A 15,463-nucleotide genomic window follows, 5' to 3' on the forward strand; every position below is an offset into this window, starting at 1 on the left:
ATATTCTTCTTATATTATGTTGATAAGTTTGCTTACTGTTCTCCATACACATCTCTGCATCTTTCTTAATCATTAAAAGGCTTTCCACCCTTCTATTTCAATCTTGTCGATTTTAACTAGGCTTCACAACCCTCTCCCTCTTTTTAAAAATAGTCAATAATGTTTTTTATAGTTATCACTTAGTTATGTTTTATTTCCTAGTTCATAACTTTCTGGAGAGGTAGAGTCTGTAGCACCTTACTGCTATTTTATGTGCTGAAGTGATGCTCAAAGTTATTTGCTAAATAAGATTTAAAAAATGTACTTACTCCAGTACTTAAGAATTTATATTGAGCAATTGATTACTAAAAAGTAACTTATCCTATATGAAGTTTTTTTTAGGCCTCTGTCTTTATTTTTTTATGAAATTATACTCCTGGGACCAGCAGATGGCGTAATGGCTATGTCACTGGACTCCCATGTAGTTGACCTTGGTTCGAGTCTGAACCCCGTGGCTTAAATTCATGCCAGGCATGGGTTTGTGTTTGCCCAAGATCTCACGAGGAGAATGGAGGAGAAGGTATTGTGGTGTGGTCATTTCCCCCAGGCGGGGGGGTTTCGCTTTCTGTCTCTCTGGCGAGTGTACACACCCTATAGCAAAATATCTCTCCAAAAAAAGAAAAAAATAAAGAAAGAATTATACTCCAAATATTGCACTACTTATTAGTTCCTTAGTACTGAAAACACAGAAAAACTAGAAATAAAATTTAAGATAGAGAAACATTTATTAAGTACTATAGGAAAAAGGCAATTTGTTTCAATTAACAAGTCTAGCTTTCTGCAGACTTTTTTTTTTTTTTTTTTTTAATATTCTGTTCTTCCTTACTACAGGTAGTCAGATGTTGGCAATTAATGTGCTCAGGCAAAGTAAATGGTTTTTGTTATGGTCATATCTGCGCTGCTAACTGAATACTGCTTTTAAAATTCTAATTTTTTTTTCCCATTACAACTTGTTTTTATTTTACATTTTTCCACAAACTTTACTTTACATAGCAAAGAATTTTAGCTCATACTCCATAATTCTTGACAGTTTACAAACAACTTTCAAAGTTTCAAAATACTGAATTTTAAAGATAATGTTCAAAATATGTCTTATAATTTTGTATAATTTTATAACTCTATAACAACAGAAGCAGTATGGTTTCAAATATATATATATATACACATTTAGAGTGCAGACACTCGGTATATATTAAGTGGGGACATACAATGCCTCTCCTTCATAGCATGGCTTGCTTCACTCAGCAGTAAGTCTTCCATATTCATCCACTTCTTTTCAAAAGCCAGGGTTTTGTTGTTTTTTATGGATGAATAGTATTCCATTGAGTATATGTGCCACAGTTTTTCTAACAACTCATAAGTTCGTGGGCATTTAGGTTGCTTCCATGAATTAGCAATCGTGAAAAGTGCCGCAATAAACATCGATGTGCAAGCACTTTTTCGATTAAGTATTCTTCTGTCCTTCGGGTAGATACCAAGGAGTGGGATTGCTGGATCATATGGTAGTTCTATTTGTAGATTTTGGAGGAATCTCCAAATTGTTCTCCACAGTGGTTGGACCAATTTACAATCCCACCAGCAGTGTAAGAGAGGTCCCTTTTCACCGCAACCCCTCCAGCACTTATCATTTTTTGTTTTTTTAATCTTAGACATTCTGACTGGGGTTAGGTGATATCTCATTGTTGTTTTGATCTACATTTCTCTTACAATGAGGGATGTTGAACATTTTTTCATATGCCTTTTAGCTATTCGTATGTCATCTTTAGAGAGTGGTTTTTTCATAAAATTCTAAATTTAAGAAGCCAAGAACAGGGAACCAGCAGTTGGCGTAATGGCTATGTCGCTGGACTCCCACGTAGTCAACCATGGTTCACGTCCTGGACCCGGTGGCTTAAAACTCACACCGGGCGCGTGTGCGTGTGTGCCCAAGATCCGAGAAGAGAATGGAGGAGAAGGGACTGTGGCGTGACCCCCCCCCAGGGGGTGATTTCTCGCTTTCTGTCTCTATGTCCCTCTCTGTCTGGCGAGCACACGCGCCCTTATAGCAAAAACCTCTGAAAAAAAAAAAAAAAGAAGCCAAGAACAGCAGTGAGAGATGGCATCATGAGAGTAAATTTAAAAATAAATGCATGTCGTGTATTTTAGTACATTTTTGGAATAGGGAAATAAATGCAAAAGAACTTTCCCATCCAAAAGGAAATAACGGGAATCTATGAAATTATTTCAGTTTTCCTATTTCATAGAAAACTCATACAGTTCTCTTGGTATACTTAGTGTATTAGGAACCTGAGTCCAGATAAAGCTTAACAGTCATATCTGTTAAAACAGAAAAAGTCCAAAGTTCAGTTAAAGGAAATCAACCTGAAGAGCTGAGCACTATATAAATAAGTTAGATGTACATAAAAACCCATGAAGTATATAGCAAAAGGCAGGAGAAGACTATCTTATTTTATCAAATATTGTGGCCCAGTTAGTCTGTATCGGTAAGGTATGATTAGACAGCTTCCTTTTCCTCTGTAAAGTTTATAGATTTCACATAGTTAAGAATAACTACAATTTCTTAGAAGTATGGCAAGGAGTAAGTAGAACAAATACAACATTATAATAAATACATTATATTTACATTTTCAAGCTATTTCTATGTGGTATAAATTACAAGCATAGTAATCCAAAGAAACACCCAAATACACTATCAATGTTTTAAGTGGAAAAGGATATTGAAGGTGTAAACACATCAAGATTCTCTTTTGATAAAAAACTTAAGTCTTATTTCACAACTGAAACTTTTATTCTATTTATAATAGTACTTTTAAATGTAATTACTCCAAGTTTTTTGTAATAAGACTTTTTGGCACATATACATATACACACAATTAATCTTTTACAACAAGCTTTTTCAGAACACTGTAGACATTTTTTCTTTTTTTTTTTTTTAATGTTCTGTTCTTCCTTACCACAGGTGGTCAGATGTTGGCGATTAATGTGCTCAGGCAAAGTAAACGGTTTTTGTTTAGAAATCTTAAAAATGTGGGACCAGCAGATGGTGTAATAGCTATGTCACTGGACTCCCATGCAGTTGACCACGGTTTGAGTCCTGGACCTGGTAGCTTAAACTCATGCTGGGCATGTGTGTGTGTGTCCCCAAAATCCCGAGAGGAGAATGGAGGAGAAGGGATTGCAGAGTGGCCATCCCCTCCGAGGGGTGATTTTTCGCTTTCTGTCTCTCTCTTTCTGGTGATCGCATGCACCCTACAGCAAAAAAAAACTCTCAAAAAAAATGTATGGCCTTCATGTGGTAGTCCTGGACCTGACAGCTTGAAAAACAAGTCAGGCACATATGTATACATCCTGAGAAGAGAATGGAAAAGGGACTGCGATGTGGCCATCCCTCCAGAAGGGTAATTTCTCGCTTTTCCTTTCTCTCCGGTAACTATACATGCCCTATGGAAATTATCATTTTTTTTTTAAAGTAATTGTTAAACTTTGGTTTTGCTCTCAAGTTGTGCGTATAACTTAACCAACTCTGTGGACATCACAGATATGACTTTTGTTTAAGTAAAATCATGCTCAACCAAGTAAAATATAAAGTACACAAAGAAGGGATGAAAAACATACTATCTGCCAAGTTACTGAACAGTTAAATCATGAAGAAAGTTGTGACAATGTATGAAATGTTGACACTCTATTAACATCTGATAACAAAGGCAGGGAACTGTGGTTTCCTCCAAACTCAAGTACAAATACAGTTGTGACAGAAAATTTTATAAATTCTATAAAGTATATTGAAAAATTGAGAGTACAAAGCTGAGAAATTTAAAGAATTAGTAGACTTTTGGAGTGAATTTGTGGTACTCTGACTTCCTCTCTTTGAGCTCTCCCATTCATTTCCAATTAACTTAAGTTCAAGCTCTCAAAGTTAGGCTATTCTAAGAGCCTCCCAAGTAGATACCCATCTCTCTTTCAAACAGTATTCACATGTATATATATCCTTTTCTTCATTTCTAGAATGTCTCTTAACCATGTACAAATTCAATCCTGACTAGTAGATGAGGGTGTTACTCCTGGACTCATTGTTAGTACATAACCTAAGATAAATAGTTGAAGTCTCGGACTCATTGTTAGTATATAACCTTAGATAAATAGTTGAAGTCTCGGACTCATTCTTCAGCAGTTAAAGGAGAGAATTGGATTAGATAAACTTGAAGGATTTTTATCAGTTATTTAAAATAAAACCCTGCCCTCTGTAGACCATCAAGGATAATTCATTAATTTGCTTTAAACATAAAATCACTCTTTAAAGTTATAGTTCAATGGGCCTGAAGAATTACATGATACAGAAAAACAGAAAAACTCTATAGATATCAGCAGGCCTATATTTAAGTTTTATTATTATACTAAACTAACATTGACTCTCAAACCTCTTGAGTAAATATAGTTTATATTGAGTATGTACAAATTATAGCTCTGCATTTGAAGATCTCTAATCTCTCTGTCAGACAACCTGAAGAAGTCTCTAAGGATTACAAGGGTAGAAGTTATTGTAAAATGATGATTCTTCATATTACCAGCTCTTAGGGAAACTGTTTGCTCATAATGGTTTATCGCTGCTGTGGAGGAAAAAGTTCAAAACTATAAAAGAAATTCTATACCTGATAAAAGTAAGGGATCCTTATCTAAAGACTTCTTAACATGATCAGATTCACCAGTCAATGAGCTCTCATCAATTTTAAGATCATTGCCTTGAATAAGTATGCCATCAGCTGGAAGGAGATCACCTACAACAAAAAGTAACGATAAGGTCAAGTGTAAAGAAGAGTATAATAAGAATTTTACATTTCGTGTCAGGTATATAGCTGTTTTTTACTTACCATATTTCACTTGAGCAATATCTCCAACAGTAATGTCAGCTACAGGTATCTGAATGACCTGACCACCTCTGATGACAGTGAACTTCTGTTCTTGTTCAATTCGACTCTGCAAACCTCTAAACTGTTTTTCCTTACTCCAATCATTGAAAGCTGTTACTAAAACTACACATACTACTGACAAGAGGATTGCTGCTCCTTCAATCCAACCAGTTTCACCTTCACCTTCTTCTTCCCCAACAGAAACTTCTCCACAAACTATTTGGGGGTGGGGGGGAGGAAAGATAATAAAAAAAATCCTGAATTGATGAAGACATATAGTTAAGTCCAAGCATATTTTTGTGCTAATTATAACATTTATTTACTTTGTCAATTTTACATAAAGCTCCAGACACTTTACTCAACTAAAAAGAATGCTACAATGACAAGAATACTCTACCTGTTGATTTCGACAGATTTCTTAATCTCAGGACATGGAGGCACTCTAGGTACTGGATAAGAGTAATTGACACTGAAGGAGTTCAAATATTGGCCCTAAAGCAAATTACTTATTTTTGAGACCCAGTTTATCTGTCAAACTAAGATACCACTATTGACAAATGGGGGACAAAATATACCTAAAAATTAAGCATTATGTGAATCCAATGAATTGTACCTCTTTAACTATGTCAATTTTATTGGACTGTGCTCAAAATTTGGTTTTTATAACATGAAAAGTTTAGCAATGTTATTTATTAATTCAACTCTTTGGGCATGTACCAAGTGCCATACACTGCTTTAGGAACTAGAGATACAGTAGTGAATTAAACAGACAAGCTCCTTCTCACAAAACTCAGGGATCAGTAGGTGGAGATTGTATATGAAGAATTCAGGTAACAAACATAAATAATTAATTTCAGATATTAGCATCACAAAAAAATATGTTGATATTATATCAAATGAAGAAAGAAGGCTGAGGTCTAGTGAGCAGAGAAGGCTCTGAGGTGTCCATATTTCAGCTAGGACCCAATGTTAATGGGGAACCAGCCATGTAAATCTAAGGCAATACAATTTTACAGATAGAATAAGTCAGTACAAATGCTCTATGACAGAAGAGTTAGCAAAGGAAGGGGGGGGGGAACCTTCAAAACCCACAAACTCCTAAACAAAACTATTCAATATATAGTCAATAACAGTGAAGAAAGATTAAGGAGAAGGGTGCTTTCTGAACTTCAGGCTATAATCTGTTAGTCTAAAATAAATTCAGTGGCTCATGATCAGCATTCTGTAAAATAGAACAGAACAAAATGGATATCTGCAAATTCACACGAAGGAATATATTCTCCTGAGTTGCTTTGCGAAGTTATTTTTTATTGAGTTGAACTAAAATGTCTGAAAGGGCACTGGTTTATTAGGACTAAGCAAAAGAAAGATTATTCAGAAGACTGAGTAAATGAAAGACACCAAAAATGATTAAAGCATATTCCAGAACAGAAATGATGAGACATGAGGGTACTGACAAAAGATTAATCTGGGGACAGTATGTGGGACAGGTTAAAGGGAGAGAAGGGAGAGAGACAGACAATTGGAGTAAGATGAATTAGGGGTAAAATAGAAAAGATGACGTAAACAATCACAAAAAATACCTCAAGAACCACCAGGATTTGGCTATCGATGGGCATAAATAGCATGTTTTCTTTTTTCTTTTTGTGGGAGAGGTTTTTCGCTATAGGGTGTGTGCGCTCGCCAGACAGAGACAGACAGAGACAGAAAGCGAGAAATCATCCCCCAGGGGGGATGATCACGCCGCAATCCCTTCTCCTCCATTCTCCTCTCGGGATCTTGGGCACACATGCACACGCGCCCAGCGTGAGTTTTAAGCCACCGGGTCTGGGACACGAACCGCGGTCGACTACGTGGGAGTCCAGCGACACAGCCATTATGCTAACTGCTGGTTCCCAAAGGCATGTTTTCTAAAGAGACATAGAGGCAGGATGATCCATTGAAAGTGTCACCTCCCCAACTCAAATAGAATTTTTAATTATTTTCAAGCAGGAAAAAATGATGATATATCATTGTATATAATAACCAGTTGAGTGTATTTATGAATTTCATTCTTTTAAACAGAAGTTGCAAGGATAACTTCCCCCCACCCCCTTATCCTTCACTCTGCCCAGAAGATAGCAAATTACCCTAATCAGAGCAAATCTGAAGTCAAGAACAGATGAAGGTTGAAATGTAAGGTTGACCACTTTTCACAACTTAAAACACAGGTAAAATGTCCAAGTTAAGCATCTTAGTGGTTTTGATATCATTTATTAAAAATGTAAAAATGCAATGCTTTATAATGGTGCCTAGGAACAACAGCTTGACATCTAAAGATGAAATTTACTAGTCATTTCAACAAAAACCTTTGCATAAGTGGTGGACAAAACTAAACAGTATCATAACTTATTCTTTCAATTTCTACTTTCATATATGCTCATATATGCTCAAAAAACACATCTTACAGAAATATCATTATAAATACACATAATTCAGTATTGCACCATTTGGAAGTATATTCTCAAAATTTTTCCTGGTAAGAGAAAATAAATATACATCAGTATCTATCATTAAGCTACTAAGTATTTCAAAAGACAATCTGAAACAATTAATGATATACGTCACCTCATACATAGTTCTACCTTATATTTATCATACAAATGAGAATGATCCAGAAATTTTTGTTGTGTATTGTATGCATACTTTGAATAACATATTGTGTACAATGATTGAATGTAAATAATAAATCATAAATTTAAAAATTATCAGAACAGATTCTACTGAAAATCATTCCAATGTTTAAAGAAGCCATAGCAAGAACAGCAAAGTTAATACTAAGATCAATGTTACAGAAGGACTATATTTTACAAGCCATTCCCTTGTAAATATATTTCAACTGAGAGATATACACATCTAAATTCAATCTGTATTCTAGAGAATTACATTTAAAATTCCTGACATAAGCTATTCCTTGGGTGGTATGTCATGTGTATGCATTAAAAGTAGAGACAAGCAATTCTCAGTGTTGTCCAAGAACCTAACTGAGGTCAACCCGATTTTCATACTGAGATACCACCTGCCTCATATTTCACTGATGTTAAACAGAATCTCCCAAAGATTATATTTTATGTGGTAATGTGACATGTTAAATGCAAAAGCCAACATATGACACCTTTAATAAGGAATTAAAGACATAAAATGAAACAAAAAAATATGACTACTCTTACGATTATTTCAGTTAAAAATCATGTTTTTGGGGAGAGGGGAGGATAGTTACTTTCATCAAAATGTCATCTATGTTAATATGAAACAGGTATATTATTATTATCTTTAAATGCATCGATATTTTTCCACTTTTATTGATGTATAATTGACATAAAAGTTATTTAGGTTATACAATGTAATATTTTGATTTATGTATGCATGGTAAAATGATTACTACAATCAAGTTAACACAGCAATCACTTCACATACTAGGTCATGAGGAAAGTCATAACATAGCTTGCTATGCAAAAATGCATCACAACTTTTCCAATGACAGGACAGTTATTTTTTTTCTGTGATGAGCATACCCTGATAAACATTTTTAAATTCCTCCATTTTAATTTAAAATACAAGGAGACTTCAAAAAGTCTGTGAAAAAATGAAATTAATAGTTTTTTTTGGTGCAGAAAGTTTTGGAATCCTGCATAGCTTTTGCATAATATGCATTTCCATGAACTTTTGGAAAACTCAGTCATAAGTATACTGCAATTTTCATCATCAAAATGTCTTTAAACCCTAAATATTTTAAGCGTGTAAAGGAACTCTGACACAACAAATTTGAGAACTACTGGTATTCAGACACTAGTAACTATAGATTTTCTTAGGATGTGAGCAATAGCACATATTTTCATATCAAATAATGGTAAGAAATTTTCATAATTTAGTTTTATATTAAAATTTGATATGTAATTTTAGATTTATAAAATATGGCTTCCCTTTAAACAAATTATAACTTTTTAGTGTTAAAATGAAAACATGATGAGAGAACAGCAGATGGCATAAGAGTTACATGACTGGACTCCCATGGAGTTGACTACGGTTCAAGTCCCAGACCTGACGCCAGGCGTGTGTGCACGCATTCCCAAAATCCCAAGAGGAGAATGGAGAAGGGATTGTGGCATGGCCAACCACCCTGGGGAGTTATTTTTCGCTTTATGTCTCTCTCTGTTAAACACATGTGCCCTATAGCAAGTATCCCTGTTTTTTAAAAAAATTATATGTACACATATACACACACATATATGTGTGTATACAAAAGATACATGTAGATACATATATGTATCATACATACACAAATATATGTAGTATACTAATAAGTGTTAAAAATAAAATTCAAATCTTAAGTAAGTTTTCAGTATAGTGCAAAAGTTTATTTGTAAGATTCAGTAACAACTTATTGTGGATTTTGACTGTAATTTGTAATTACAAATGGCCTTATGATACTGACAGGTATAAATGATCATTTCAGTTGGATTCTAATACAAGTATCTCTTAACAAAACTGGGAAAGGATCTATCAGCAAATCCTACAAATAGAGCATTTAAAATCCAAAAAGATTAGTCCCAGACCTTGTTGGTAATGAACTCTACTACATTGAAAATACTTATTTTTCCTCCCCAGTTTTATTATAATCTTGGGGAAAATGTTAAATGTAAAGATTTTTAACAATTTGCTAACTCACTCAGTTCTGAAAAACCAATTCGCAGTATTCGATAGTGACAGCTGGGTAAACAGAAAACTAAAGAATTTATCTGTGTATTGCTAAATATAGTGAAATATTCCTTTTCAGATAAACATACACATCTACAAACAGCCCCACACTTCAAACACATGTATATATTCTCATACATGAGCATGCACAGACACACAATGGAGAAGGGATTGTGGCATGGCCAACCACCCTGGGGAGTTATTTTTCGCTTTATGTCTCTCTCTGTTAAACACATGTGCCCTATAGCAAGTATCCCTGTTTTTTAAAAAAATTATATGTACACATATACACACACATATATGTGTGTATACAAAAGATACATGTAGATACATATATGTATCATACATACACAAATATATGTAGTATACTAATAAGTGTTAAAAATAAAATTCAAATCTTAAGTAAGTTTTCAGTATAGTGCAAAAGTTTATTTGTAAGATTCAGTAACAACTTATTGTGGATTTTGACTGTAATTTGTAATTACAAATGGCCTTATGATACTGACAGGTATAAATGATCATTTCAGTTGGATTCTAATACAAGTATCTCTTAACAAAACTGGGAAAGGATCTATCAGCAAATCCTACAAATAGAGCATTTAAAATCCAAAAAGATTAGTCCCAGACCTTGTTGGTAATGAACTCTACTACATTGAAAATACTTATTTTTCCTCCCCAGTTTTATTATAATCTTGGGGAAAATGTTAAATGTAAAGATTTTTAACAATTTGCTAACTCACTCAGTTCTGAAAAACCAATTCGCAGTATTCGATAGTGACAGCTGGGTAAACAGAAAACTAAAGAATTTATCTGTGTATTGCTAAATATAGTGAAATATTCCTTTTCAGATAAACATACACATCTACAAACAGCCCCACACTTCAAACACATGTATATATTCTCATACATGAGCATGCACAGACACACACATAAAACACTGTTAAAATCTGGAAGGCTATATATCAAAAATTATATAGCAAGAATTTCTAAGAGTTGGGATTTCCAGTGTGTATTATTACTTCCTTAGGACTTTTTTCCTACCTATTTTTTAGAAACTATATGCTGTTTCATAGAAATATAAATGTTTAAAGAACAATTTGTCTCAATACTGACAAGAATATAACCTAAATCCCTTTTCTGTATCAGTAATTCTCAACTACAGGCAATTTTTCCCCTGTGAAAAAACGCAAAATCTAGAGATACTTTTAGTTGCCTCAACTAGAAGGGTGGTACAATGAACGTAGCAGCAAGGAATTTTTAGGCTCAAAATGTCAACAATGCTACTGCTAAAAAACCCTGATCTCCAGATCTTGGATAAACTGGTTTATTCTGTGACCAACTATGTTAAAAAAGAAAAGAAAAAAAAAAAAAAGTTCTCACATGAGCCCCAGGCACACCTTTGAAGGAATTACTTTACATGATTACCTAAGACAACTTTCAGAGTTAGCAAATATTTTATTAAACTTCTCATAACCTGAAAAGCATTAAGAGTGAACCTTTTACAAACAAAAATTGATGGTGAATCCATCTTTCTAAATAAAATACTACCGGTTCACATCATAGGTATCTGAATATAGTAACCAAAACCCTGGCTTGATTTCCTAGCAGTTATAAAAAAAACTTTCTTGAGAGGTTTTTGCTATAGGGGGCATGCACTCGCCAGAAAGACAGTGAGAGTGAGTGAGAGAGAGAGAGAGAGAGAGAGAGAGAGAGAAATCACCCCCCCCCAGGAGGGATGGCCACGCTGCAATCTCTTCTCCTCCATTCTCCTCTTGGGATCTTGGGCACGCAAGCACACGCACCCAGAGTGAGTTTAAGCCACCAGGTCAGGGACTCGAACCACAGTTGACTACATGAGAGTTCAGCGACATAGCCATTACACTAACTGCTGGTCCCATGTAAATAAAATTTTTAAAAAGCAAAGAAGAGCTCAAGTTAAAAGCAACTCTACCATTCTGTTAAGGCAGATCTATCACCCTGTAGTACAGAATATATTGGTCAGGACAGTCTACAGTATAAATATTTCTATAATGACAAAAAATTTACCCAAATGGCACATATAAAACACTTTAAGAACTTGGAAAGTAATGGCCTTAAGAAGAGAGTTTTGCTTTGCATGGATGTTTTGCAAAAGAAAACTAAAAATTAACAACTGGTATTGTTTCACAGAAAAAAAAAGAGTTCTAAAATACTTAAAAACCATGATAGCACAGACTATGTCACATATATAGCTTACATTTGTGCCAGACACAAGGTATGTCTATATGGACAGGTTATATAACCTCTGTGGCTCACTGTAAAAATGGAAGTGACATGATATGACTTGGGTTACTATGAAAATTATCTGAGTTAACATTCTTACATTTAGAATGGTGCTTGGCACATAGCAAACAGTTAATAAATCCTGGTCAGCTATTATCATTATCATGAGTGAGGTAAATAAAAGAGCTGGATTTGCATTGCACAAAGTCTTTTTTCCTCTCCCATTTACTTACGTGCATTATCCCCTTCTGGAGGTTGATAAAAAGAAAGGCCCAGTGATACTATGGCTGCAATTTCTAATATAATTAAAGTGACATCTTGTAATGCTTCCCATACTAATTGAAGAAAGGTTTTTGGCTTTTTAGGAGGTATAAAATTCTTTCCAAACACTGCTTCTCTTCTTTCTAAATCTGCAGGGTTTCCACTTAAACCTAATAAAAAGAAACAAATTTCAATGAACAGTTTTACTACTTACAAATGAAAATAATATATTTTACTCAAAACACATTAATTCATTACAATTCATAAGCCTCTATCAAAATGTTTATTTTCATGCTTTAAATGCACATAATTTCCATCACTGAAAAACATGTGCAGTGCTTTAAAAGAACATTTTAAATAGATGACTCACGACTGGATTAAGAATTTTCATTTTCCCAACTGGTTATTTCTGATAATAATATCTTATCTCATCTTGTAGACTGCCAGAGACCAGAACTGATGACAGTTTCATGGTTTTTATATTGGAATTAAACCTTTCCTTGACCTTTACTTGAGGTATTTTCCACCTCAAAATGGAAACGTTTACATATATCATATAAAGATATGTACGTGGATGTGATTTAGTTACTGTACCTTGGAAAACTAGTTATTGAAATCTCTGATTTTCACTCTTACTGATTAAAGAGAAGTTAACTACCACAAAGTCTAAAAATCTTTCTATCAAAGTGCCTGTTATGTTTACAATGAAAGTCACAAAACAAAGGAGATGTAGAATGACCTTTATTTTCAGAAACAGGTGGTGCTGTTTAAGGACTGCACCTAGTGTCTCTATAAGGGAATCAGTAAACCAATAGAACATAGTATGTACTGGCTGGAAGTTAAACCTAACTTCGACTTGTTTTTTTGGCAAGAGCCCATTCCAAGAGAACATCAAAGGAGAAACACAGGAAAACAGTAGATCACTGGAAGGCATTGTAGCTCTTAACTTCAATGTCCAGGCAGGCAGAGAGTAAGAAAGAATAAAGTATCATTTTAGAACAAATAATGAGTAATGAATGTACAGATTGAAAGTAATTATTTACTTTGTTGAAGGTATCAAAAAGATTCCAAAAAACGTTTTCACTAACAGTTTTCACTAACAAAACCACAGGTTCATATTGGATAGTTCAGGGAGCATTTTTGGTTTCTGATTACAGAGTCATTAACAGAAAGCTTCAACAGAGCTCTAAGCTTTGAGATAAAGACAATGGAAAATAAGGTAGTAGAGGACTGTAGTTAAATAAGGATAATATTAGATAATGGGTAGGTTTGTCTTGTTTCATATTTTAAAGTCCTTAGGAGCCAAGGAAAAAAATAAAGGATGGGAGAGAGGAAGAAAACAGATTGCCAGCCCTTCCTGTTTTGGTCTCCAATTTCTCTTCCTAGTAATTGTGTTTAGATATTGGTTATATCTGTTAAACTCATACTAAATAGAGACTAACACTAATTGCATTCATATAACACCTGGTAGTTTTAAATATTACTACCAAAATTATAAAAATAATTGGTCAAATTTTAACTTAAAATTAAATCAGTATTTTGTGTTAATGTTGAAAAGGACAGCCAAAGAGCTAAAGATCTTAAAAACGGGGACCAGAAGTTAGCGCAATGGCTATGTCACTGAACTCTCATGTAGTTGACTGTGGTTCAAGTACCAGACCCAGTGGCTTCCACCTGCTCTGGGCATGTGTGCATGCGTGCCCAAGATCTTGAGAGGAGAATGGAGGAGAAGGGATTGCAGCATGGCCATCCCCCAAGGGGGTGATTTCTCGCTTTCTGTCTCTCTGTGTCTTTCTGGCGAGCAAATACACCCTATAGCAAAAACCTCTCCACAAAAAAGAAAAAAAAAATCTTAAAAACGTATCTTGGAGGGAATATGGGAAGTAAAAACAGCTGCTGGCTGAATTTTATTTTAATTTTTCAGAACTACCACCACATATACAAACATACCTATGACACTATACCAATAAAGTTGACTGGTTTAAGAATTAGAAAATCTAGGTTCCAGTTCACCTAATGAAATCTTGTACAAGTCACATAACCTCTTTTGAGTTGAGAAAGGGCACTATTATTTGTTGATGCAACTTACAAGTTTGTTTTGAAGGACTTCAGTTTGTACATCAAAAGGTGCAGGATAATAGTTATTAAACTAAGTAAGGGGAAGACAAGTTACAAACTGACAGATTTTTAACTCCATTTTGGGGGCAATTAATTCTATTAATGTCAAACAATCTAAATAAAGCTAAGAGTTTATTTTTTCTTTCTTTCTTTTTCTTTTTTTTTTTCGGAGAGTTTTTTTTGCTATCGGGCGCATGTGTTCGCCAGAAAGATAAAGACAGAAAGTGAAAAAATCACCCCCTGGTGGGATGGCCACACCACAATACCTTCTCCTATCGGGATCTTGGGCACATATACACATGTGCCCGGCGTGAGTTTAAGCCACAGGGTCCAGGACTTGAACCACAGTCGACTACATGGGAGTCCAGCGACAGAGCCATTACGCCAACTGCTGGTCCCGTAAAGCTAAGAGTTTTGTAACAATAGTCTGTTACCTAACAGCTATTTGTCAAACAGCTACTATTTCTAGGAACTGTTCTATGTGCTGAGGAGTATGAAAAAACAACTATATTCAACAAGCTTATATTATATAGGACAGGGCAAAGAAATACACAATTAAAGTAACTACAGACAGAAATGAATGCAATAAAGATAATTAAAAGAGCTACCAGAACTTTCTTAGTGGACTTTCTGAGGAGCTAACATTTGATTTGAATGAGAGTGATGAGAAGTCATCATGAGAAGACTTTAGAGCATAGTATTCCCAGCAGCAAAAACGTGATACAAAAGACACATGACTAAAAGATGATCAGAAGATCCTCGGTCTCTGGCTAGAGACCAGTGACCAAGGAAAAAAGAGAGGCAATAAATGGGAAAAGCTGCCAAAAGCAAGATCCTAGAGGAAATGAAGAAGGAACTAGTATTCATTTTAAATGGGATGGAAATCACTATAAGGTTTTAAAGTAGGGTAGCGAAAAATAATCTCCATTTTAGAAAGATCATTTAAACTGCCATGTGAAGGATATGGAGAGTGCAAGGGTAGAGGAAAAAGGTCAGTTGTGAATTTGCTGTACTATAAAGAGAGAGATAATGGTGCTTGAGTCTAGGTTTTATGAGAGAAGAGAAGTAAACCTGCCAGGTACCTTGAAAGGAGATCAGATAACCTGCTGAAGAACTCCATGTGAAATAAAAGGGAAAGA

General features: G+C 34.7%; 1 protein-coding gene across 5 annotated transcripts in view; it reads right to left on the reverse strand.

Annotated features, from left to right (window-relative positions):
• The window catches only part of ATP2B1 (ATPase plasma membrane Ca2+ transporting 1), a 129,068-nt gene that overhangs the window by 44,533 nt on the left and 69,072 nt on the right, over positions 1–15,463 (reverse strand). For all 5 annotated transcript variants that reach the window (XM_006154815.3, XM_006154814.3, XM_006154816.3 and 2 more), the window contains 3 exons: positions 12,179–12,376; positions 4,908–5,162; positions 4,689–4,814 (listed from right to left, as the gene is read on the reverse strand). In XM_006154815.3, coding sequence (XP_006154877.1) covers positions 4,689–4,814; positions 4,908–5,162; positions 12,179–12,376 — 579 coding nt within the window. The remainder of the gene's footprint in view (positions 1–4,688; positions 4,815–4,907; positions 5,163–12,178; positions 12,377–15,463) is intronic.

Source organism: Tupaia chinensis, unplaced genomic scaffold, assembly GCF_000334495.1.
Source record: "Tupaia chinensis unplaced genomic scaffold, TupChi_1.0 Scaffold000423_1, whole genome shotgun sequence".
NCBI classification, from domain to species: Eukaryota; Metazoa; Chordata; class Mammalia; order Scandentia; family Tupaiidae; genus Tupaia; species Tupaia belangeri.